Genomic DNA, 25,997 nt, shown 5'->3' with positions numbered 1-25,997 from the left:
GACCGCAGCAGGGGATGTAGCCATGGAGCTCCCCTTCCCCACATGCCATTTCTTCCAGGAGGAAATGGTGGCCTTGGAAGGTGGGCTTTATGTATTGTACCCCTCCCCAGGCCCGCTCCCAAAACTCCAGTGATGCCCCGCCCCGGAGTTGGCAAGTCGGCGTCCACCTGCCAAGCACGCCGGAGACAGAGCCACAGAAGGCAACTTGGAGGAACTGAAGCGTCCTCGGAACAGGGAGGCCTCTCCGTGCCCTCCCCACCGGTTGAACGGCGACTCCTGCAGCAACGCGGCAGCTCAGCCAGCTCGGCCACGCAGGTGGAGGGGGGGCGCTGCAAGCAAGAACCAGAACCGATGTTGCGACGTTGTAAAGCCTGCAGCCCTTTAGACAGAGCCAAGATTGGACGCATGCGCATTGGAGGAACATGCGATGTACAACCGGAAGTGGGGTGGCAGAGCAATTAAAACTGCCCCCTTAGCCGAAGTCGGGTTTCTACGCATGCGTAGTTGCGGAACGTCGCAGGTTGGGCTGCCGGGTAGGAAGCGGAAGGGAGGAACGGACTCTGCCCATCGGAGGCAACAGGGACCCACGTGACCGAGAGTCTTCTCGCCCTCCCTTCAGTCCAGGTAGACTCAGGTGTCCGATCTACCGGCTTTTGTACCTTTCCTGCCTCATCTTGGACTAGCCCCAGGAATAGCACTTTGTCCATGCTAAGAAGCATTTTCTCTTATATTTCCCCCAGCAAAGGTTTTGTTCAGGGGGAAAGCACTCTGTGCATGCTCAGGGATACTTTCAAAGTGGCAATGCTTGCTTGGAAATGGTTGTTTGTTGCATATATGCCTTAGCTGGTGCTGTCAGCTCTGGGGAGGGAAATCCCTGGAGATTGGGGCGCGGGGGTGAAGCCTGGGGAGACCCCACTTTTAGGAAGGGCGAGACCTCAGTGTGGCATAATACCGTTTAGTCCACCCTCCACAACAGCCATTTTTCTGCTGGGGAACTAATCTATATAGTCTGGAGATTCGTCGTGATTCTGGGAACTCCCCAGGCCCCACCTGGAGGTTGGCAACTCTCCCTTTCCCCGTAGCATCATTAATCCTCGGCCACATCTCCCCTGAGTGCTCCTTTCTCTGCACAGAACTGACCCTTCCCCCCTCTTCTTCTCAGGTTGTCATTTGGGCAGAGACTGCTGGAGACCTGTGCTGCCGACACAGAAATGGCTTCCTTGGTGAGTTTTCATCCTGCTGGTGCTCAGCCATTCACTGCTTGATCTGGCAGTTTTTATGCGTAGCAAACTGGATCATTCGTTTCATGCTGTGTCATTCTTGTGGCACCTTCTCGTGCCTGCAGATCACGAGTGACTGGGCTGGTCTCTTCCATGCTCCGGCATTTATGTGATTTGCCTTCTTCTTCTTTTTTGTAGGGCACCAGCAGCCAGACGGTGACGGAATATGTGGTCCGGGTACCCAAGTACGTGTCCTTCTTCCTCGTTACTGGTTTTTGCCTAAATCCCAATTCCGTGCTGATTTTTCATTGCTGATCCCGATATGCCCAGTTTATTATTAGCTGAACTGCCATCAGTAGAATGGGGGGAGGGGTTTTGCAGGGGCATACCGCCCATGGGGACATGGGATACCAAGTGGGCGCACGCCATTGGGTCACGTGTGTGTGGGAGTGCCGGCTAGATCCTTGCGCCCAGTTTCTCCTGTAGTGCGACAACGCGGCCGGCAGCTCCCTCCATGCCAGGGCACCGCTTGCTGGCTGAGCTGTCTGCCAGGGCACCGCTCGCCGGCTCCTCCCCTCCCAAGGGAGGCTGGGGAGAGCAGGAGCTGGCCTGCCGCTGCACTGCCCACCTGAGTCGCCCACCACCAAACCCTGCCCTCCCTGGTCTTCCTACTGGCTGCTGCAAATGGGGGGGGGGGGGAGAGCCGGTAATGCCCCGGGCTCCATTTTTGCCCGGTATGCCTAGGATTTTGCTATTTGGGGGGGGGGGGGTCCGGGCCAGGGGTGTTTCAGTCAGAGCAGTGCGCCCTCCAACCCATGTGCTAGCTCATGCAGTCTGGTGCTTTGAGAACCACGGCCTTGAACCCCAATCATTGCTGACACCTGAAGCTCAGACACTGGAATGCTGTGGGGGATTCTGGACTTTTCAAGAGAGGGGTTGTGGGGTTTGAGAAGGAAAAGGGTCTTGCAGAGTCTGAGTTGCTTTCCTCAAAAAAAAAATCAGATGAGAACTGGAAAGGTGAGTGCAAGTCCTCACTCAGACCTGGACTTCACTGGGTGATCTCAAGCTAGTTTCGCACACATACACATTCAATTTAGCCTTCCTTGCAGGGTAGTTGTGCATATAAAGTGCAGGAGTACATTTTATAATGTATGTAATATACATCTGAGGAAAGGACCTTCGACTCTCAAAAGCTTACGCCCCGAAGAGCTTGTTGGTCTCCAAAGTACTACTGGACTCAAGGCTAGCATGTCATAATGTAATACAGACAGAGTGTGCTGTGTTAACTGTAGATGGCAGCTGCAGAGACGCAGATTTTTTTTTCTTTTTCCTGCCCCGTTCCCCCAGCTTTCGGAAGACAGGCATTCTAGTTCTCCTCTTCTGCCCATTCGGCTTGTTTATTTCCATATTTAATGCCTCGTGTGCAGATCCTTATGAAAGACTAGCCGGCTGAATTGGGTGTGGCTGTCAGTCAAAGACAGCAAGTTTAGGAGGGATGCTGCGGTGAAAACACTTGAAGGCACATAGACCAGTGCCCAAATATGGGGCAGCGGGTTAGTGGAGCGTGGGCCTTGTTTGCCCTGTTTCAGTTTGTGTTCTAGGAAGACAGCGTGACTGAGTTCCCTGTATAATACACAGTGGGACAGAGATGGTTTTGGTGGCTGTCGTGGACGAACTCCGGCTCCTGGTAGATCGAGGTGATTCGGCGCTACTGGTGTTATTAGATCTCACCACAGCATTCGATACAGTAGATTGCCTACTTTGAACCTTATGGTTCGCCGCCTTGCTGAGATCGGAGTCTGTCAGACAGTCTTGAACTGGCTGTCCTCGTTTCTCTGTGACCAGGGATAGCAGGGAGCATCGGGGGAGAGAGCTCCAAATGGCACCCCATGATTTGTGGTGTGCCGCAAGGGGCAATCCTCTCCTCGATGCTATTCAGCATCTACATGTACCCCCTGGCTGGGTTAGTTTGGAATTTTGGGCTGCGGTGTTACCAATATGCGGATGACACCCAGCTCGTGTTCACAATGGCAGGCTGCTCGGCCGCCCAGCCTCTGTCCCTGGGGCTCTCAGCATTCTTTAGAGTAGGGGTCTGGCAAGGGCTGACGGGATTTGTAGTCCATGAACATCTGGAGAGCCGCAGGTTGCAGACCCCTGGTTTGGAGACTGGCTGGTTGGTTGAGAGTGAGCCAGCTGAAGCTGAATCCAGCTAGACAGAGGTTCTGTGGGTGGGTCATTGGGAGAGGCCGATTGACTTTGGTCTGCCTACGCTGGACGGTGAAGTCTTGCATTTGGCCTTGTCAGTTAAAAGCCTGGGGGTGACCTTGGACTCAGCCTTGTCGCTGGAGGCCCAGATCGCCAAGACCACCCAAGCTGCTTTTTACCATCTGCGCAGGCACGGCAACTGGCTCCGTACCTCTCCTGTTCCAACCTAGCCACAGCAATCCATGCAACGATCACCTCTAGGTTGGATTATTGTAACTCACTATACGTTGGTCTTCCTTTGTCCATGACCCAGAAATTAAAGCTTGTTCGACGTGCAGCAGCCAGGCTCCTTTCTGGAGCGCAAAGTGCAGACCGGATCACTCCGGTCTTGTCCCAGCTCCACTGGCTGCCGATCGAATACCGGATCATGTTCAAAGTGTTGGTGTTGACATTTAAGGCTGTGAGCGGTCTTGGACATGCCTACCTACGGGACCACCTCTTCCTGTATTGCCCCACCAGGTCCTTCTGCTCATCGGAGGGAAACCTACTGGAGATCCCTGGCCCAAAGGAGGTCCAGCTGGCTTCCACAAGGACCAGGACCTTTTTGGTCCTGGCCCCTACCTGGTGGAATAAGCTCCCCAATGAGATCAGGGCCCTGTGGGACCTGATTGAGTTCTGCAGGGCCTGTAAGACAGAGCTTTTCCGCCAGGCATTCCCATCTAACCAGTCGGCCCGACCATCACTACCTTTGGCCCCCCACGGGAGTAGGAGTGAGGTGGGTTTTTGGCACCATCTGTTGGTGGTTTTAATGTTGACTGATGTTTTATTGTTTTATTTTGGTCATCTTTTATTGCTGTTCGCCACCCCAAGCCCTCTTGGGAAGAGCAGGGTATGAGTCTAAATAAATAAATCTGCCTGGAGGCACTGGGGATTGAACCCGGGGCCTTCTGCACGCAAAGCAAATGCCGTGCCGCTCAATCATAGTCCCTCTATGCAGTGGCAGCAGGAGGTTAAGAGCTCGTGTATCTAATCTGGAGGAACCGGGTTTGATTCCCCGCTCTGCCAGCTTCGAGCTCATGGAGGCTCTCTCTGCTGGCCCCAGGGATGGGCCTGTGCACTCCCACACACGCCAGCTGCGGGACCTTGGCCAGCCTGGCTGAGCTTCCGGAGCTCTCTCAGCCCCACCTACCTCACAGGGTGTTTGTTGTGAGGGGGAAAGGGCAAGGAGATTGTCAGCCCCTTTGAGTCTCCTGCAGGAGAGAAAGGGGGGGGGATATAAATCCAAACTCTTCTTCTTCTTCTTCTCTGCTGGGATAAAATGTTCCAGATTTGCTCCTGGGTTATGATTGACTTTCTTCCTGCTTCCTCTCTCTGCAGAAACACCTCCAAGAAGTATAATATTATGGCCTTCAATGCTGCTGACAAAGTCAACTTTTCCACCTGGCACCAGGTGGGTCTCTGTGGAAGTTTTTTGCCAATTCCGTCTCACAGGGAAGCTGTCTGTGCCCTGATGTGTTATGTTTGCTGTGAGTTTATCAATGCCCTCTCCTGAGGTTTGCAGTCTTGCCCCCCCCCCCCCGAGGGTTAGGATCATAAAATCCTAGAGTTGGAAGAGACCCCTAAGGACCATCAAGTCCAGCCCCCTGCCATGCAGGAACACACAATCAAAGCACTTCTGACAGATGGCCCTCCAGCCTCTCTTTAAAAACCTCCAAAGAAGGAGACTCCACCACACTCCGAGGCAGCGCATTCCACTGTCGAACAACCCTGTCAGGAGGTTTTCCCTGATGTTTAGGTGGAATCTCTCTTCCTTCACCTTGAACCCATGACTCCTAGTCTGAGTCTGTGGAGCAGCAGAAAACAAGCTTGCTCCCTCACCAACATGACATCCCTTCAAATATCAAAACATGGTTATCTTAACCTTCTCTTCACCAAACTGAATATACCCAGCTCCCAAAGTCTCTCCTCGTAGGGCATGGATTCCAGACCTTTTATCATTTTGGTTGCCCTCCTCTGGACCCGTTCTAGCTTTCTTGAATTGCAATGTTCAGAACTGCACACAATATTCCAGATGAGGACTCACCAGTGCAGAATAGAGAAGTACAATTACATCCCTTGATATTGACACTATACTATTGACACAGCCCAGAATCGCATTGACGTCACACTGCTAGCTCTTGTTCAGTCTGTGGTCTACTAAGACTCCCAGATCCCTTTTGCATGTAGTGTTGTCAAGCCAGGTGTCACCCATCCTATATCTGTGCTCGTCACAAACAACCTTCACAGCTCATACCAGGAGCTGCAAGAGAATCTGTAGCAGTGGGTCAGCCCTGTTGGAGCCCCCGCTGGTTGGCATCTATGCCCGCTGTTGTGTCAACCTGTTTCATTCTGTATCTGTCTCTTGGAGGAACTGGCACTGCAGAGTCTGTTGGTTGACCACAGCAGGGAGAGGCCTGTGACGAGGCAATCGCAGAACTAGCAGAGAGAAATTGTAGGAATTACCATATGCCTCAGGGTTGGCATTGGCCATTTTCCAAACAGGTCAAAGCAGGTGGGGATAAGAGAGTTCTCAGGCCTAGACCAAGATCACCCAGAAGGCTGCATGTGGAGGGGTGGAGAATCGAACCAGGTTCACCAGATTAGACTCTGGCACTCTAACCACTACACCACACTGGCAGAAAGTTTAGCTTGAATCCAACCCATTACCAGGTGATATAATTTTGAATAGAATTAAATATCTGAGAAATCAGCATAGGGCAATTCAAGCCCATCACAAATGTTTTCTGAATGTGGAGAAGACGACCAACTGTACCATTTCCACATTTTTTTCTGCATGCAGCAACAGGCTTCTCGACTGAGCTGCACACAGCCTAGCCTGTTCAGGAGTCTGCAACCGGGAGCTCTCCAGAGGCTCATGGGACTGGCACAAGCCATCAGCCCCTGCCAGCATGGCCAACTGGCCATGCTGGCAGGAGCTGATGGGAATTATAGTCCATGAACCTCTGGAGAGCCACAGGTTGTAGACCTCTAATCTAGCCAGCCGACCTGACCGCTAATAGTCGCATTGACTTCCTATGGGTTTAGTGGAGGATGGGCTTTCGGCCATCTGAGTTGCCGCTTAGTGTTTACATTTGCCGAGCTTTTACGGTTGTTTTATTATTGCCATTGACTTTTTTTGTTGTTCGTCAGCTCTTGAGCCCTGCTTGTATGGGCAGGGTATAAACATAAAACAAATAAAACAAATAAATAAATAAATAACAGAGGCACCTCTGGTCTCGGCCAGAGGGCTAGCTGTCTCCCGTCTGGTCTTGGGCATTACTTTCGCTTTCCCACACTTTCCCCGCTTTCGGATTACGTGGGATGGGGGCAGGTTGGGGGTTGGATTCAGAGGGGTTATACTGTTGGGAGTCCTGAATGTTGGATTAGAACTGGCTTCAGTAAAGCCAGGCACATGATGTTCAATTCAATAAAGATGCCTGATTCATGAAATCTGGGACTGGCCATTAAGTGGATCCATAGGTCTGGCACCAAACCAGAGACGATGGCAATATTCTCCTCACTGCCTTCTTTCCTGCCCCTCCCCAGGCCAAGATGGAGCGAGATCTAAGCAATAAGAAGATCTATCAAGAGGAAGAGATGCCAGAGTCGGGAGCAGGCAGCGAGTTCAACCGCAAGCTGCGTGAGGAGGCGCGTCGCAAAAAATACGGCATCATCCTGAAAGAGTTCAAGCCGGAAGACCAGCCCTGGATTTTGAAAGTCAACGGCAAAGCCGGCCGCAAGTGAGCCTCCGGATGCTTTGGGCAGATTAGTTCATGTCCTGCTTTTTGCAAGCGTTCTGTTCTTCTCTTTTTCCTTTCCTCAGTGGTGGGGGTTGGGATTCGTAGCTTTGTGAGGCAGGAGCATAACACAGGGCTTACTTTTAAGTAGACCCACTTAGATTTGCTACTTATGTCTTATAAGGCAGGTCTAGAAAGGCACAGTTCAGAATTCCACAGTGTGCAATCTGTGTTCCGTAACTGGAATATTCAACCACGTTAGAGAGGTTTACTGGGGAATTTCTAGAGGATTTGCAGAATAAATATTGATTATATTGGAATCATTCATTTATTAAAGGTAATGTTTGCTTTGTAAAGTTTAGATTCCAACTACTGACAAATACTCCTTGTTAGACGGAAGACTCCTCTTGCTTACTCTGTCCCCAATCCTATTAAAAAATACATCCAGGATCAAAGTAGTTTCAGACAATCGATGCACTGGTTAAAAGGCCACAATGAGCATAATTAAAGCCTTCGACAATAATTAAAGCTCATGGGTTGTTCTGGCTCCAGATTTGGGACAAAGTTGCAGAATTGGGGACTTCAGAATTATTTTTGTTTTGTCTGGTGTTTGAGCTGCTTCCAGGTTCAGAACCTCTGTGGCTTCTAATTTTCCAGTAGCCAAGAGGCCACAAATCAAGGAACAGTTTCCTTGCGAAGTGGGACATAAAAAGATGGGAGAGAACGAACAGATTTTGTGTTAAAAATTCATATTCCTCTATTTGCAATCAGAGCTGTAAAATCTTGTGGGGGGGGGGGCACCTTTCCTATTCCCCCACCTAGCCTTCCCCTTTCCGGGTTTGGAGGCCAAACGGTGATCTCCCAGCCTCCCCCTGCTGTTTCTCTGTGGATTCTTTTGCGCTCTGCGGTGAGTGCCGCTGAAGCTCTTTCCTTTGTCGCAGGTTCAAAGGGGTGAAGAAAGGTGGAGTGACGGAAAACACCTCCTACTACATCTTCACCCAGTGTGCCGACGGTGCTTTCGAAGCCTTCCCGGTCAACAACTGGTACAACTTCACACCCATTGCCAAGCACCGCACGCTGACCGCGGAGGAAGCGGAGGAGGAATGGGAACGGTGAGCTCTCCGGATTTTCTCCCTGCCCCCAAGTTCAAGCTCCTCGTCCACTGGAGGCCAGAGCGCTGTGCTTGCATGCATGCAGAGCAGCTTCTGTGTTCTTGCCCGCTTCTTGCAGGCGCTCCTTTCCTGTTTGTTGTCGCATCCAAACTGGCAATCTGTGAGACGCCCTCGTCCTCCGACCCAGGTGGCTAGACACCGATTTTATTTCTGGGAAATACTTTTAGCCACCTTTCCACCTTGTGGCTTACTCGGCTTTCCACTGTGGCTTTCCACCTTGTGGCTTACTAGGCAAGGAAACAATTATTTAAATATCTATTTACCTGCAGTAAAGCCTGCTGTGGCAAACCATACAGCAAGCTCTCGGCAGCTGTTGTTGGCGAGCACAGCAGCAAGGTTTCCCCTTTTCTTATTGTAGAACATTCGTCTTCAAATCGTCACAGACTTGATATGAGAATCCGTGAAGTCTTGAAGACTCGTCCTCTAAAATAAAAATAGGGAACGGTCCTGCATGAGCACTCAGTCCAGCACCCAGGATTGGGTTCTCGTCTCCCTATTTACCTCGGTGGGTTCTCATCCCCTAACCCCCTACCCACCTCGGGGGGTGCGGTGGGATGAGAGCCCTGTGCTCCAGGTGGCCAATCACCACGCAGGACTCCCTTCCAGCCAAGCATCACACACACAGCCAGTGGGTAGTGTAGTTCACTCATTATCGTTCCATCCCCTCTGTAAGTAGTTATGTTTGAATCATGGCGGTAAATCCTCGCGAGGATATGATCAGCTGAGACTGAGGCACTCCCATCAGCCCCTTGGCCATGCTGGCAGGGGCTGATGGGAATTGCAGTCCATGAACATCTGGAGTGCCATAGGTTCGCCACCACTGCCTTAGAAGATATACACATATATATACATAGAGACCGACCGACCGACCGACCGACCGACCGACCGACCGACCGACCGACCTACCTACCTACCTACCTACCTACCTACCTACCTACCTACCTACCTACCTACCTACCTACCTACCTACCTACATTCCAAATTGAGATTTTAAATGGTGGTCAGAGAGAGAGAGAGAGAGAGATGACCCCCATTTAAAACCTCAATAAATAAGAACCAAATTCATCAAATGCCATCCCGAATGAAACAGTCTGCAACTTCTCCCTAAAGTTTGAAAAAGAGGAGGTCAGCCGTGCTTCCTTGGGGAGGTTGCTCCATGATTGCTCTCTTATGTACCCACCAAATGAGCATCTGTGATTGGTGGGGCAGTCAGGAAGGCTTCTCACCAGGATCTTAGCACCTGGAATGGAACACGCGGGAAGAAGATTGAACTGCCTGCCTAGTTCTTTCAAATAGCCAAAGCGTTTCCCAGCCGTTACTTCAGTCATCCTTACTGACCTACCTTACAGAGTTATTGCATCATTCTCCGGCTGCATTTATTTACTTTATTTGTCCTACCCTGGTTTTCTTCCCAGTGGGGCCTCGAAACAAAGATCAGCAATTCACAGGGGTCTGTATTGTGGCTTTCCAGATAATGATGATTACAGTTCTTATCAGGCCTCCTGCCAGCATGGCCAATTGGCCATTCTGGCAGTGGCTGATGGGATTTGTAGTCCATGAACATCTGGAGAGCTGCAGGTTGTAGACCCCTGGCATAGAACATAATTCTCCCATCCTCCATTTTGTCCTCAGAACAAACACCCTGGCAAGTTGGGAAGGCTGGGAGACTGGGAGCTTCCCCATGTTACCCTTAGCTCAAATTCTGTTTCCTCTAATATAAGATACATCCCCCCCTGAGAATAAGACGTAGCAGAGGTTTCTGGCTGAAGTGCGAAATATAAGGCATCCCTCAAAAGTAAGAGATTCTTTTAGCAAAGTAAGTTTTGTTTGGAAGCATGCCCTTTTAACAGAACAATTAGAGCATGAAGCAGGGAGAAAAATAAGACATCCCCTGAAAATAAGACATAGCGCATCTTTGGGAGCAAAAATTAATACAAGACACTGTCTTATTTTCGTGGAAACACGGTAGCTTCCATGATAGAAGGGGTGTTCAAACTTGGTCCTCCCAGGATCTTTGTCTGACCTTGTTCGCTATGCCACACGAACTCTCCAATGGGGGTGTGTTGAGGCTGGGAGGGAAACCACCTAATAATTCATAGCAGAGGCCAGACGGAAGCCGGTGTCCTGTTGTCGCTCGGCCCGTCATGTGCAGTAGTTGGACGGTGGTCTTCAGAACCTCCTCCTGGGCTGAGGAGTCGCCATTTTCCCTCTCTGGCCTCCTTTGCAGACGGAACAAGGTCCTGAACCACTTCAGCATCATGCAGCAGCGGCGGCTGAAGGACCAAGGCGAGGAGGAGGAAGAGGAGAAGGAGAAGAAGAGCAAGAAGAAAGGCAGCGAGCTCCGGATCCACGACCTGGAAGACGACCTTGAGATGAGCTCGGACGAAAGCGAGCTGAGCGACGCCGAGGGTACGGGCCCTGGGGGTGGGCAGGCGGCCCTTCCCAGGAGGGGCCTTTAAGGCCGTGAGCGGTCTTGGACCTACTTACCTTCTTGCCCAAGTTGGTCCCTCTGTTCTTTGGAGGAGAACCTTTTGGTAATCCCTGGCCCAAAAACCACCTGGCCGGCCTCGACTAGGGCCAGGCGGGGCCTTTTCGGTCCTGGCCCCTACCTGGTGGAATATGCCTTAGATCCTGGTGGAATATGACTTAGATCAGGGCCCTGCGGGACTTGAATAGTTTCCACAGGGCCTGTAAGATGGAGCTCTTCCACTGGGCTTTTTCTGGAGGGCAGCCGGGCTGACATCTATTTTTTGGCCTCCCCGGGGGGTGGGGTGGGGGGCAATAAACTGGTGTCTATAACTCACCGTCTTGGGAATGTTTCAAGTCAGAAGTGGCGTAGGAGGTTAAGAGCTCGTGTATCTAATCTGGAGGAACCGGGTTTGAGTCCCAGTTCTGCCGCCTGAGCTGTGGAGGCTTATCTGGGGAATTCAAGATTAGCCTGTGCACTCCCACACATGCCAGCTGGGTGACCTTGGGCTAGTCACAGCTTCTCGGAGCTCTCTCAGCCCCACCCACCTCACAGGGTGTTTGTTAGGGGGAAGGGCAAGGAGATTGTGAGCTCCTTTGAGTCTCCTGCAGGAGAGAAAGGGGGATATAAATTCAAACTCTTCTTCTATAAATTGTTTGAATGTATTTGTTGTTGTTTTAAACGTAATAGTGTTTTATGATGTTGTTTGCCGCCCTGAACTCTTCAAGGATGGGCAGGGTAAAAAAATCTATGAATAAATAAATAAAATAAGAGGCGGCCGGACAGTGAGGGCTTCCCAGGAGCCCCTGCTCAGGCACTCTTCTTCCCCATCTGCAGAATTCTGGGAAGAAGCAAACTGCCGGGTTTGGTCCAGGGATTCCCAAAAGGAAGATGAAAGGGGGGGGGGGGGGGTTTACAGCAAAGGTACAGGGGAACCTCAGTTTTCATTGCCTTCGGTTTTTATCGGTTTTGGTTTTCATCGATTTTTTCAGTGGAAAAATTTGTCTCGGTTTTCATCGATTTGCCTCGGTTTTCATCAATTTGCAGTCAGGTGCAGGGGTTTGTGGAGAAAAATCACCCGGACAAAGCTGTTGCAGGACGTGTCTGCAACTTTTTTAATGACAATGTCTTGCCCCATTTCAGACAAATCTTAAAGAGGCGTCAGAAACAGACCTCTTTGGACAGCCTTCTGGTGCGACATCAGTCCACTGGCTCTGAAGCCGGTCCCGGTGTTATTGTTTGTTCCTGTTTTCAGCATGAACCACTATGTTTATTCACCCAAAAATGTGTTTTTGGTATGTTTTTTGGAGTGCCTAGAACAGCTTAATTGGATGTACATTGATTCCTATGGAAAAGTTGGCCTCGGTTTTCATCGGTTTCGGTTTTCATCGATTCTTTTCGGACGAAAACGGAGGCTCCACTGTAGTTGGACTGCAGTCTAGTGGCTGCTTTTAGGCCTGCTACTGCTAACATTGGGGTTCGTGGGGCCAGATCCTGCAGATCCTTCTCTGGGGCTCCAGAAGTCTTTTAGAAGGGGGATTGACAGTGACAACAGCACATTCAACACACACCGTGCAGCTTTGTTCAACCTTATTGGCACTCATCAGGGCCTGAGGAAACTCACACAGGGTGCCCTGGGTGGACCTCGTTCACCCTCTCAGCTCTTCATCCTTCCTCTGCTCTTTAACAGTTGTCTGTAACAGCGGCCCTCGTGGCATCCTGTGGCAGAGAGTTCTACATGCTGTTGCACACTGTATCTTTGCTCCGGTCAGATGAGGTAGAAAAAGTGCAGAGAAAGGCAACAAGGATGATTGAGGGATCGGAGCACCTTCCTTATGAGGAGAGGCTGCAGCGTTTGGGACTCTTTAGTTTGGAGAGGAGGCGTCTGAGGGGGGATAGGATTGAAGTCTATAAAATGATGCATGGGGTAGAAAATGTTTGGGCAGAGAGAAATTTTTCTCTCTTTCTCACAATACTAGAACCAGGGGGCATCCATTGAAAATGCTGGGGGGAGGGGGGAATTAGGACTAATAAAAGGAAACATTTCTTCACGCAATGTGTGATTGGTGTTTGGAATATGCTGCCGCAGGAGGTGGTGATGGCCACTCACCTGGATAGCTTTAAAAGGTGCTTGGATAGATTTATGGAGGAGAAGTCGATCTCTGGCTACCAATCTTGATCCTCCTTGATCTGAGACTACAAATGCCTGAGCAGACCAGGTGCTCAGGAGCAGCAGCAGCAGAAGGCCCTTGCTTTCACCTCCTGCCTGTGAGCTCCCAAAGGCACCTGGTGGGCCACTGCGAGTAGCAGAGTGCTGGACTAGATGGACTCTGGTCTGACCCAGCAGGCTCTTTCTTATGTTCTTATGAGAGAGAGTGGGCAACACTGTCTTATCTGTTTCTCCTCCAGGTGAGAAGCCAGCCAAGCCCAAGAAAACGGCCCCACAGAACAAGAAGAAGAAAAAGAAGAAGGACTCAGATGACGAAGCCTTTGAAGACAGCGACGATGGGGATTTTGAAGGCCAGGAAGTGGACTACATGTCAGACGGGTCTAGGTATACCGGCTTCGTAGCTGGGGGTAGGAGAGTGTAGGAGGAGACCAGTTTCTTCCGGGACAAGAATGGCCTCGCTCTCCTCATGGTGCTCCTCTCTGCGTTTCCTGTGCTTCCTTTTTTTCAACTAATTTGAAGTTGCAAAGGCCTGGAAAAATTCAGAGAAAAAATGTTTTTCCTCTCGCAGGGATTTCTCTACGTTTGATAAACTGGAAATTTGGGTGGCACTAAAAAAGAACACCGAAAAGCTGTCTTCTCTTTTCAGACGAGTGCATCACCATTTTGCACAAAATTTGGCTCTAGCAAAATTTATAGTACAAAGATTTTTCTGTAAGACCCTCTACAGCAGTCAGGAGAAACGGTTCCTCCGTAGGCCGTTAGATGTATTCGAAATCACAGGTGCATTTTGCCATCTTCATGGAAAGCCCTCTTCTCTCTTGTGGGTCGCTGCTTTCCCTCCAATTGGTGATCTTGAAACCCAAGAGATCTTTGTGCTTTGGCAGCAGACAGTGTGGGGGGTTTGCCTCACAATTTTGCTCATGGCAAAGGCATTTATGGGGTGCTGTGTGGGTTCCGGGCTGTCTGGCCGTGTTCTAGCAGCATTCTCTCTTGACGTTTCGCCTGCATCTGTGGCTGGCATCTTCAGAGGATCTGTGGCTGGCATCTTCAGAGGATCTGTGGCTGGCATCTTCAGAGGATCCTCTGAAGATGCCAGCCACAGATGCAGGCGAAATGTCAGGAGAGAATGCTGCTAGAACACGGCCATGCAGCCCGGAAACCACACAGCACCCCAGTGATTCCATCCGTGAAAGCCTTCAACAATACAAAGGATTTATGCTTTCGAACTTCATAAATATGGCAAATGCTACAATTGGTAAATGTCAGAGAGTCCCCAACCTTTTTGAGCTCGTGGGCAGATTTGGAATTCTTACGGGGGGAGGGGGCACAGCCAGATAATGGCTGCTGCAGCTTACCTTCACATGGTGGAAATCTGAATGCTGAGATGGTAGACACTGCCAAATAGTGGCGTAGCTACCACGGGATAGGATGGGGACAGGTGCCCCGGGCGGACATCATTGGGGTCACATGGAGGACAGAAAATTGCCCCCCACACCCCTCCTCCTTCCCCCCCTTGCCCCATTAGGCCTGGCAGAAGCCGCTGCGCACGCCCCTGCCCTGCCAGGCCCCGCCGCCATCTAAGATAAGTGGGGCGTGAGGGGCAAGGCGCAGGGGGGTGGCGCAGGAGCCCATAGGGGGTCAGAAAACTTGGAGTCTGCCCCGGGGCTTCATTTTCCCTAGCTACGCCCCTGCTGCCGAAGCAATATTTTTTAAAAAATTCTGTGCAGCCAATCAAATCTCCGGTGACCAGCCTTGCTGGGCAAAACTCCCACCTGGCCCCACCCCTTTTATAAAAACATTTGGTGGGCAGCAGGAAAGGGGACTCCTGGTATATACTGACTAATTAATACAGGCCGCATTTTATATTGTAAAATAGGTTTAGGCTTGTTGAGAAAGCACTTAAGACAGTGGTGGTGAACCTTTGGCACTCCAGATGTTATGGACTACAATTCCCATCAGCCCTTGCCAGTATGGCCAATTGGCCATGCTGGAAGGGGCTGATGGGAATTGTAGTCCATAACTTCCGGAGTGCTAAAGGTTCGTCACCATGGCACTAAGACATATGCTTTAAAAGTTCCCTTGTTTCCCACCCCATTCTCACAGTTTCTGGGACCCCTCCATTCCTAGGAGCAACAGTGGTGTAGTGGTTAAGAGCAGGTGAACTACAGGAGAGAAAGGGGGGGGGGTATAAATCCAAACTCCTCCTCTTCTTCTTCTTCCTCCTCCTTGGCTCTGGCGTCTGTTGTGCCTCTCACCTTCCTCTTGCTCTCTGTTTCATTGCAGCAGCTCCGTGGAGGACGTGAGCAGCAAACCAAAAGTGGCCAAAGAGGAAGACGTGCCAAAAGGTCAGCCCCCTGGGCAGGAGATGGCTTCCCTCTGACAGGTGTACAGGGAGCTTCAGGGCCAAGAGCCTGCATGGGATGGGTCCCTGAGACCAGTTCCTCTGTAAGATGCTGGGATCTGTTCTGTTCTGTCTCTTGTTTTTGTTTTTAAGACCTCACACTCCATCTGGTTCAGTTCCTTTTTTCAACCCCTCAGAATCATAGAGTTGGAAGAGACCTCAAGGGCCATCATGACCAACCCCCTGCAATGCAGGAACACACAGTCAAAGCACTCCTGACTTATGATCATCCACCCTCTTTTTAAAAACCTCCAAAGAAGGAGACTCCACCAGTGGATTCCACTGTCGAATAGCCCTGACACTCAAGAAATTCTTCCTAATGTTTAGGTGGAATCTCTTTTCCTTCACCTTGAACCCATGACTCCGTGTCCTAGCCTCTGAGGCAGCAGAAAACAAGCTTGCTCCCTCTTCGACATGACAAAACAGCCCTGCAGAGTCACCAGTTCACAGAGAGCACCCACAACCGCGACGGTCTCCTTCTTTCAAACGAGGAGTTTGAACAGGAAGGCAATTTGATTTGGACGATTCCTGTTTGCCCCCAGCTCAGATAGAGACACCCCACCTGTTGGAGGCCTGATCTCTCTGAATCCCTTTTTGCGCTGCAGGTATAGACGAAGCAAGTGAGAGTAGCGAGGAGAGCGAGGAAGAGAAACCCATCGAGGAAAAGGAAGAGGAGGAGGAGGAGAAGAAGGTCCCCACTCCGCAGGATAAGAAGAAAAAGAAAGGTGGGTGGGGCTGGCAACTGAAAGGGATGCTGAAGTCCAGCTCAGCAAGGGAGGAGGAGGGGCCGAGGGAGCCCTGCAGCCCAACTGAAAGGCGAAGAGTTCACCTTTCCTATGATCTTGGTGCCAGCGTGGTGTAGTGGTTAAGAGCAGGTGCACTCTAATCTGGAGAACTGGGTTTGAGTCCCCACTCTGCCGCTTGAGCTGTGGAGGCTTATCTGGTGAACTAGATTAGCTTGTGCACTCCCAACACATGCCAGCTGGGTGACCTTGGGCTAGTCACAGTTCTTTGGAGCTCTCTCAAGCCCACCCACCTCACAGGGTGTTTGTTGTGGGAGGGGGGGCAGGGAAAGGAGATTGTAAACTACCTTGAGTCTCCTTGCAGGAGAAAAAGGGGGGATTTAAATCCAAAGGCAGCCATGCCCAGTGTGGGTTTGTTGGGTCTGTTTTTCAGACTCAAGCGATGAGTCAGAGACGTCAGAAGACAGCGATATCGAGACCGAGGCGTCTTCTGCACTGTTCATGATGGTAATACTCCTTGCAGGTGGGAGGGGGGATCTTCACGGGGTTCAGCTCCTCCGAGACCCGGTCGCCATGCGATAGGACAACCTGGTATCTCTTGGCTTCTGTGTGCAGGAGGAATACCTTTTGCCTGCTCCGCTTTGGCAAAGAACCTTTCCACAAGTAGAAAGTTCCCCGCTTAGATTTCTACTTCTGTCCCTGAAGTGCCTGTTGTCTACTTGAGGGGAACTGTTTTCACACTGTGATATATATTTTTTTAAGTAATACCCTCCTCCCATGCAGCCTGGAATAGTACAACCCTCCACCCCCTCAGCATTTGATCACTTGGAACTCCTTTGTGGATGGTCTGTGAATCTCCTCTCTTGCGAGTGTTGCTTTGTGATTCAGTATGCCTTGTTTTGTTTATTTTATTTATATCCTACTTTCCTCCGCAACGGGGACCCAGAGCCGCTTACATCATTCTCGTGTATTCCATTTTATCCTCACAGCAACCCTGTAAGGTAGGTTAGACTGGGAGAATGTGCCTGGCTGACGTTCACCCAACAAACTTCCATGGTAGAGAGGGGATTTGAACCAGGTGCTCCCAGCTCCTAGTCCAACACTGACTACTACATCACTCTGGCTCTTTCTTTTACCAGTGCCTGGCGACCCCAGAGCTGAACCGGAGATCCTCCCTCCTGGTTGCTGTACAGCCCCAAGAGTACAGCTGGATTGGAGTCCAGTAGCTCCTTGGAGACTCTGTTAAGGTTTTCTTGTGGGATGTGAGCTGCAATCACACAAATCCACAATAACCGTTATTGGCATTAGGTATTAGACAGTGGTTATACACTATTATTAAATTATTAAATTTAAAATCATATGTTACATCTATGGATTTTGCTTTCCAATTTGACAGTTCATTTGTAAAAATATAAAATGGATTAAAAGGGTTTAGCCATTCAATTCAAAGACAAATTTGTAAAACAGATACCATTTGACTATATTTAAGATCCAACACCAGGAAATATCTGGCACTTCCCGATTTAGTTCTATTTGCTAAAAGGATATATCCACTCCTCCGGCTCTGGAGAATTACCAATTAAAACAACAGGATAATTAAATTTTCCTAATATTAAAATAAGTAAATAAATAACATTGAGCCTTTAAGGCCGAGGGGATATGTTGTTGTCCTTTAGCGTAAAAAAAATTACACACTGCGTTTATTACGCCCGTACATCCCTTCACCGCTGCATTTCTGTGCTGTACCCATTTGGTGTTACAGTGGAGGTGGATCCCTAGATATTTAAAGGATTTAACCTGTTCAATTTCATTTCCATCTATGAACCATTTATATGGTTTAAATCTATTAGAAAAAGCACTCATGGCTCTTTAGTTTCCTTGGCAATATTTGCTTGGTTAAGCTATTAATTTTACAGTAGTCCGCACATTTTAACATAAGATGATTCAGGCCTGCTCTAGTTCTTGCTAGGAGGAGTGCGTCGTCCGCATATAGCAGGATGGGAGTTGGGATATTACCTAGGATAGGACTACTCACATTTAGTGCTTTTAAAGTTGGCGCCAGTCTAGCGTTCCAATCTCCTACTACTATTAGGAATGCCAGAGGATGTTGAGCTAATATGTCCTGTAGATATTTGGTGAATTTATCCCAGATACACTCGATTTCTTCTTTCGTTACGCCTGGGGGAATATGTATATTAATTAAGATCCATGGAGAGGACTTACCCCTCATTATCAGCACCTGGGCAATTTGTTCACACTGCGGCATTGTGAGCTTTTCAAGAGTTAAAGCTCCTTTCAAGCTGTACAAGCTTTTGACTCTTGGGAGTTTATATCCCTTGTTGGTCTATAACAGGGGTGGCCAACCTATGGCACTCCAGATGTTCATGGACTGCAATTCCCTTCAGCCCCTGCCAGCATGGCCAATGGGAATTGTTGTCCATGAACACCTGGAGTGCCATAGGTTGGCCACCCCTGGTCTATAAGGTACTACTGGACTCGAATCTAGCATTTCTACTGTAGGCTAACACAGACATTCTTTTCATGCAAAGCCCCAGGAGAGTTTTCATTGCAGGAAGGGTCCTCTACTGAGATGGAAATGTTGGGTTTTTGCAGTTGGGGTGTGGGGGTGGGGACAGTCATAACTGAATTGGAGAATTTGGTGTTGTTTGGGGGGGGGGCGGCGGTTTGCTGCCAAATAGCAGTCGACTTTTGGTGATTCTGTAGGGTTTTCAAGGCAAGGGTTCAGAGGTCGTTTGCTGTTGGCTGTCTTGGAGTTGGTAGTCCCAGCTGCACGGCATAAGGCTCTGACTTGGCTGGCAGGGAAGGACTTAGAGCTGGCTCCGCTGCTTGCATCTCTTTGGCCCCTTCCGCACAGCACTGGGTGGCCTAAAGCAACTCGCTCTCCTGCTGTCCCGTTCGTATGCCTCTGTGCAGGCAGCGAGCGGAACTCCCGGAAGCAGCGCGGGCTGCTGTTGCGCCTTTTCACGGAGGTTTATCTTTTTAAAAAAAACAACTCACCTCCCATGCTGCGCAAATTGCACGCGAGGACCTTTAGCACAAAGAAACTTCGATGTAAGATTAAGCTTTACAGGGCAGCTATTAAGCTTGGCGAATCGGTTGCACTCCGCATGATGAACTGAGAATCGCTGGATAGTGCGAGAATTCTCAATAATAACCGTCGTCTTACTGGGGAATGCGGGCCAGCCTCGCTTTACAAAGTGTCCCCCCCAATGGGTTTTTCCCTGTCCCCAGCCTGGGTTTATTAGCCCGTGCGGAAGGGGCCTTTGCAAGGAGTCAGTTCTGGATCCACCGTGCCTTCAGGGTCTACGTCAGAGTCCTTGTCACCCAGGGACTGGCTCATGACAGTGTCTGAGGGGGTGCCCTGGTGCTCACTGACATATTTCGTGGTGTCCATCAAGGGGTTTTAGAAAGTGGGTGGTGCTAGGTGGAGTTTTTCCCTGACAAGGCTTCTGATTGGTCATTGGAGATTTCATTGGCTGTGCAGAATCTAAAAAAGGCTTATTTGGCATCAGCTTCCACCACAAAACAGGGGCGGGGCGGCCATTTTGTAGCTGACTTTGCCTCCTGCAGCCGCCATTTTGTAGCAGTGCCCACCCCACTGTGACAGAATTCCAGAGGTGCCCACAAGTTCAACAAGGTTGGGAACCCCAATGGCTTAGGTCAGTGATGGGATCCAAAAATTTTAATAACAGGTTCCGATGGTGGTGGGATTCAAACAGTGGCGGCGCTGCACACACGCCCCTCCAGTCCCTATTGGGCAGGGAGGTTGCTTGAGTAACCCCTTCTTGGCGCTCAGAAAAAATTAGTAACCACATCCAGAGAAGTGGTGAGAACTGGTTGGATCCCACCTCTGGCTTAGGTGAGTGTGGTCAGTCACTCTTGTGAACTGCCCAGGTACTCACGCTTAGTCACTTTTGACCCGTCTAGTAACTTGGAGGCAACTGCATGAGTGAGTACTTTCAAGCCCAAGTTGGGATTGCTGATTCTGTGCCCAGCTACATGAATCTCTAACCTGAGAGCCAGTGTGGCATAGTGGTTAGAATGGAGGATTAGAAAGTGGGAGACCCAGGTTTGAATCACCACTATGTCATGGAAGCTGGGTGACCTTGGGTCAGTCCACAGTTGTCAGCCTAACATACCTCACAGGGTTCTTGTGCGGGTAAAATGGAGGAGAGGAGGACAGTGTGAGCTGCTCTGGGTCTTCATTGATATAAATAGACAGACAGACAGAGACAGACCTGGGTTCTGTTGCCTGCGAATGATAGGGCATTTTAAAAAAATAATTTTTTTAAACAGTTTAACTACAAGTGATATAATCAACAATGAAATTATAAAGAAAAAGACCAACAATAAAGTGGTTTTACAAAAAAAGAAAAAAACAGGACAATCCCTCATACCTTCCCCTACTACTATCTATATTGTTAGTGTTAACACAATAAAACTAATCCCAATTATAAAGAAGAAAAGAGATAGTTTATAAATACTTATTACACTAATTATTTATTACATAAAAAACCCAAAAAACCGCACAGAAAGGTGGAGAACAACCAAACTAAGCTAAATAGTTCTATCTCTGACGACTTCCCCTTGGTCTCTTGCAGTTACCTTATTAAAAACCTCAAGTAGGTAAACAGACATAGTGTAGTTTATCCCTATTACATTTTACTTTTCTACTGTACTAAACAGTGAACACAAGAAACTTATTACACAAGTAGTCTGCGTTAAGAATTCTTTAAATGTTATATCTTTGCTTAATATATACTTTGAATATATATATATATTAAAATGTCCAGATCACCTCAGACATTGCCGCATTTCTAGTAAAGGCAATGAAGATCCAAAACCCTTAAAGTCACTCCTGATTATGGACAATCAATGTAAATTTTCTTTTTCCCTACCTACACTGACCCGTGCAGGTAGCTTTATTTAATTTGATTTTTATTTTTCATTAATTTATTTATATTCCAATAAAAGGTGCTGTTGTTGTTGTTGTTGTACTAGTCAAGCGTCCCACTTCGATTTGTCCCTCTTAGATGTTTTTGCTTCAGTGGTACTAGTATTGAGTTGCTGTGAAATTCTGTCTGCTATGCTGAATTTTTGGACTTTGTGGGAATGATAGGGCATCTTAACGGACCCTTCCTCCACAGAAAAAGAAGACTCCTCCAAAGAGGGAACGGAAGGGCTCCGCCAGCAGTTCCCAGGGCAACAGCCGGCCCGGGACGCCCTCCGTGGACATTGGTAGCACTTCCTCAACCCTGCGGGCAGCAGCCACCAAACTGGAACAAGGTACTGCTAAGGGTGCCGGGGGCAGCGTGGTCTCTCCAGGAGCAGCCCCCTTTTATTCCTCCGACCTTGCTTCTTCCCCATGCATCCCTTCACGCCACTGCTGGTGGAAACAAAATCCAGATCCTGCCCCCCTACCCCACCCCCCACCCCAAAAAAACCCTTCAAATATTGGGTCCAGAGAATGTTTTGTATTTAAAATCAAATGCATTTCCATCGAATTCCCTCAGCGCAGAACTTATTGTGGGAGGACAGCGTTGAACCTCCCTGGGGCTTGGAGATCTCTCAGAATTACAACAGATTTCCAGGCCACTGAGATCAATTCCTCCAGAGAATTTGGCAGGTGGATTCTACGGCTTTGTGCGCTGCCCTTCCCATGACTCGCATCTAAATAACCAGGGATTTTCCAAAGCTGTTTTGGCAACCCTTTTCTTCAGCTATTTTCACCTGTGCGGGGGCCAGTTCTTGGTTCCCCCTGCAGGGAAATGCTTGAAGTTCTGGGAATGGGCCACTTTGGGACTGTGCTCTTTGAACTGGTTTGTCTGTCTCCATTGAACAGGCCGGCGGCAAGCAGGATCCAGCGAGCTCCCTGCAGCCAAGAGGCTGAAGCTGGATGCTGGGTCCCAGGCTGCCACCACCTCTGGGAAATCGACCCCCCAGCCTTGGTCCCGGAAGTCAGCCCAGCTTAGCGGGTAAGTGATATCCAGATCTCGCTGCACCACCAGCACTTAAGAGGCTGATTGCCCACGTCTAGAGGCGAGGCGCCTTTGATGTCAGGTCTGGTCCGCTGCTTTCATTTTTGAGAAGTTTGAAACTCTTAATCCCTTTCTTAATTATGTTAATACTTGGAAAGTGATACTTGGAAATTCCAAGTGATGCTTGGAAACAGTTATATGTTAAGTGATACTTGGAAATTCATATGTGCTGCCACGGGAGGTGGTGATGGCCACTCACCTGGATAGCTTTAAAAAGGGCTTGGACAGATTTATGGAGGAGAAGTCGATCTCTGGCTACCAATCTTGATCCTCCTTGATCTGAGGTTGCAAATGCCTTAGCAGACCAGGTGCTCGGGAGCAGCAGCAGCAGAAGGCCATTGCTTTCACATCCTGCCTGTGAGCTCCCAAAGGCACCCGGTGGGTCATTGCGAGTAGCAGAGTGCTGGACTAGATGGACTCTGGTCTGATCCAGCTGGCTCTTTCTTATGTTCTTATTTTTTTATTGGGTGGCTGGAGGTGTGTTTGTGGAGCAGTTGACCCCAAAGAAAGCATCCATAGCAGCCCATGCCACCAAGGATGTCTCCCTCCTTCCATCAAGGGGGCACAGAGATTCGCACTTGCCTGTAGGGATGGGGTGATACGTTAATGGGCCTTTCTGCCTTTTCTTTCGTTTTCCTTTGATGCTTGCCACTGTAGTTAACTGGAAGCAATTCTGGCACCTTCCCAGTGGGAGGGGGTGGGGGGCGGTTGAGAACTGTCGCTGAGCTGGTCTTGAGATGCTCAGCTCCCAAACATCTCTCTTTCCGTTGTGCTATCCTCACGTTCCACGGGAAACTGGGAGGGGGGAATTATGGTGGGAACTCTGGTGGGGATAAAGGCAGCTGTGTTTTCATGGTCTGGCAGAAGTGGCTTCCTGACACTCAGGTTCCTGCTGTATCAAGAAAGATTTCTGAGCTGATCACCAGAGTCCGCTGATTGACTTCAGTCCCAAGACCTGACATTCAGCCAGTTCTGCTTAACCACACGGAGGTGCCAGAGTTGCTCCCGTGTAAACTACAGTTGCCAGCATCAAAGGAGAACAAAAGGAAAGGCGGAATGGTCTGTTAACATTGCAGTAGATGAGCTCCCCTCCCCACAGGCAGGCGCGAATCTCTGTGCCCCTTTGATGGAAGGAGGGAGACATCCTGGCACCTCCTGGTCCATGCTTCCCACGGGTAGCCCTTCACCTTTACGGGGCTCTTTCCTCGCTTGTGGCCTTGTGCTCCAAGCCGCCGCGTAGGTAGGATGGTCAGGCTGTGCCTGACAACTGGGAGGAGGGTTGTACAGGGCCAGCATCCTGGGAGAAAAAATTAAAGAGAAAAATAAGACTTTGCTTACAGGAAGTTCTTACCATAAATTTGCTGGCAAATCCTAGAGTAGCCAGGAAATGGCAAGGGTAGCTCTAGGAACTGCCAGAATGGTGACCCCCATGATGAGCCTATTCTTGATTTGGCTCCAAAGAGCCAAGAGGCTGAAGCTAGATGCTGGGTCCCAAATCAATTTCCCAGAGGCGGTAGCAGTTTGGGATCCAGCATCTAGTTTCAGCCTCTTGTCTGCAGGGAGCCAATTTCTGGCCACTGATCAGCTGAGTGTCATCAGGAAAGGTACCCAATGACCCAGCCCTCTCCCGTCATTAGTGGGCCAGTGAGAAGCCTGTGCCTTCCTGTAGCCTATTGTTACCTAGCTTAACAGGGATTATGAATTTATCAAAGGGAATCTCCACCAGCTGCTAAGAGTGTAACAGCACACATATGATTTTAAAATAGCGAAGGGGAATGAACACTCAGCTTTAGCAATGCGAGAGGTTGCTAGGAGGGGATTTTGTAGACTATGTATACGGGGAAGGGATTTGGCAAGGAGCGATCCGCAGAGTAAATGCAAGAGTCCAAATGAGTTTTCAAATATTTATATAAATTTGGCTTAAAATACACACATACAGTAAGGCATAAGAGCACACACATTCAAGTTCCTAGTATATAGAAAGATTTGAAAAGTAGGTGGGAGGATAGAGAGGGAATAGGGTGCTTGCAGGGTGTCCCGTTACCCTACTTGATCTAGGGAGCACACAAAGTAGAAGGCAAGGGATTCTCATGGCACAGAAACCCAGTAGAGAGACAATGCTCGTGTACTCAAACTGGCCAGACCAAAGGGAGGCACAGGCTAGTGTGAGCAAGGTGTTGCAGGTGAACTAAACTTTTATAGGGTAGATCGTTTCTTGGTGGGAAAAGGAACCAATTGCACCAAGTTTCACATCTGTGCTGGGTTTGGGGTGTAGAGCTAGTTAATTGGCTCAATTATTGCTAAGCCCGGGACAATGGGCCAAATTGCTTTGTTAAGCTAAACGAGGAAACTCTGCAAGGCTTCCATGCAGATTAACTCTTTAGAGTCACTGCCCAAGATATTCAGATTTAGCTGAGACATTTAGACCTGGGGAAGGTGAGTGGTTTAGGAGAGCCATAACAAAGGTAGAGGAGATTCAGAGGAGCAACCCTTGTTGCTGACCTGGTTTCCAGAAGAGAGAGGGAAATGCAGTATCTGATGCTGAGGTGGCTTTCCATATTCTTTGTCTTAACAGTGTTTCAGCGAGGGGTGGTAATCAAGCATGCCTTTAAACAAAATGAGACCTCCAGGTTATGCAGGAGTAACTCATTCCCTTGATTAGATTTTGTGAAGCAAACCTTTGACCTTTGGCTTGCTGTTAAGTGGTCATGCTGCTACCTCCACAGAGAGGTGCTGTGAAAACTGGCTTCTGCCAATATGATTGTAAAGAAAATATATTGTAATAATACATAGGGGTAATCGGGGCCATAACACTACGTTCTTTCTTTGCAGGGATGTGCAGTTGACCGAGGAAGCCGTGCGCCGTTACTTGACCCGGAAGCCCATGACTACCAAGGACCTGCTGAAGAAGTTCCAGACCAAGAAGACCGGGCTGAGCAGCGAGCAGACCGTCAACGTACTGGCCCAGATCCTCAAGCGCCTCAACCCCGACCGCAAGAACATCAACGACAAGATGCACTTCTTCCTGAAGGAATGAGGAGGGCGGGCAGAGACGGACTAGTCTTCCACCGCAGTGGGCCCCTCACACCAAAGCAGCAACTGTTGGGGCGGGGGGGGGGGGGCTCTGAACTCAGACTGTGGGGCCTTTCTTTCACCATTTTGGGACATGGAGGTCTCCTTAAGAGCAAGAGCCCTGGTTCTTCCTTGAGATCCAAGTGCCAGGAGGCAGTTGTAGATAGGCACTGCCTGTTCAGGAGCGTTGACGTCACGATCGCTTTTGAGCAGTCGGTGTTTCCCCCCCTCTGTATGGAGAGATTCCTGAATGAAATGCTGCCTTTGTGCAAAAAAAAAAAGTAATAAACGGGCTTTTCACACTTGTACTCGTGTGCTAGACATCCTCGATGGGCAAGCGGGGGTCCTCCTGATGTTCTCATCCCATTTTATTCCTTCCCACCCCCCCAAAGAGAGAAGAGCAAAGAAATCCATGATTATCCCCAGGGGCGTACCACCCATGGGGACATGTGGGCTCACAACTGCAGAAGGTAATGGCAAACCACCCCATAAATATAGTCTGCCTAGTAAATGTTGTGATGTGATTTCACCCCATGAGTCAGTAATGACCCAGTGCTTGCACAGAGGACCTTTACCTGTACGTGACCCCATTGTCTGGATTTTTTGATCTACACAATTGCATAGTTTAACCTTTCAGGTTGAGTTGGTTGCGAAAAGAAGGGTTTGTGAGGGTGAGCCTCATCAAAACTTGTATTAGAAAGGGAACCAGGTG

At 49.4% G+C, this 25,997-nt stretch overlaps 1 protein-coding gene across 1 annotated transcript; it reads left to right on the top strand.

Moving 5' to 3' along the window:
- The first annotated feature begins 501 nt into the window (after window positions 1-501).
- Window positions 502-25,591, top strand: GTF2F1 (general transcription factor IIF subunit 1). The gene is made up of 14 exons (XM_048491100.1): window positions 502-624; window positions 1,163-1,223; window positions 1,419-1,465; window positions 4,803-4,875; window positions 7,011-7,204; window positions 8,143-8,313; window positions 10,601-10,782; window positions 13,250-13,394; window positions 15,294-15,355; window positions 16,017-16,136; window positions 16,588-16,661; window positions 21,323-21,461; window positions 22,018-22,150; window positions 25,046-25,591. The coding sequence occupies exons 2-14, from the start codon at window positions 1,212-1,214 to the stop codon at window positions 25,248-25,250; spliced, it is 1,557 nt and encodes a 518-aa protein (XP_048347057.1). The 5' UTR covers window positions 502-624; window positions 1,163-1,211; the 3' UTR covers window positions 25,251-25,591.
- The last annotated feature ends 406 nt before the right edge of the window (window positions 25,592-25,997 follow it).

Source organism: Sphaerodactylus townsendi, linkage group LG03 (genome assembly GCF_021028975.2).
Source record: "Sphaerodactylus townsendi isolate TG3544 linkage group LG03, MPM_Stown_v2.3, whole genome shotgun sequence".
NCBI lineage: Eukaryota > Metazoa > Chordata > Lepidosauria > Squamata > Sphaerodactylidae > Sphaerodactylus > Sphaerodactylus townsendi.
The sequence above is the reverse complement of the archived record's forward strand: the minus strand, read 5'-3'. Positions and strand labels throughout refer to the sequence as shown.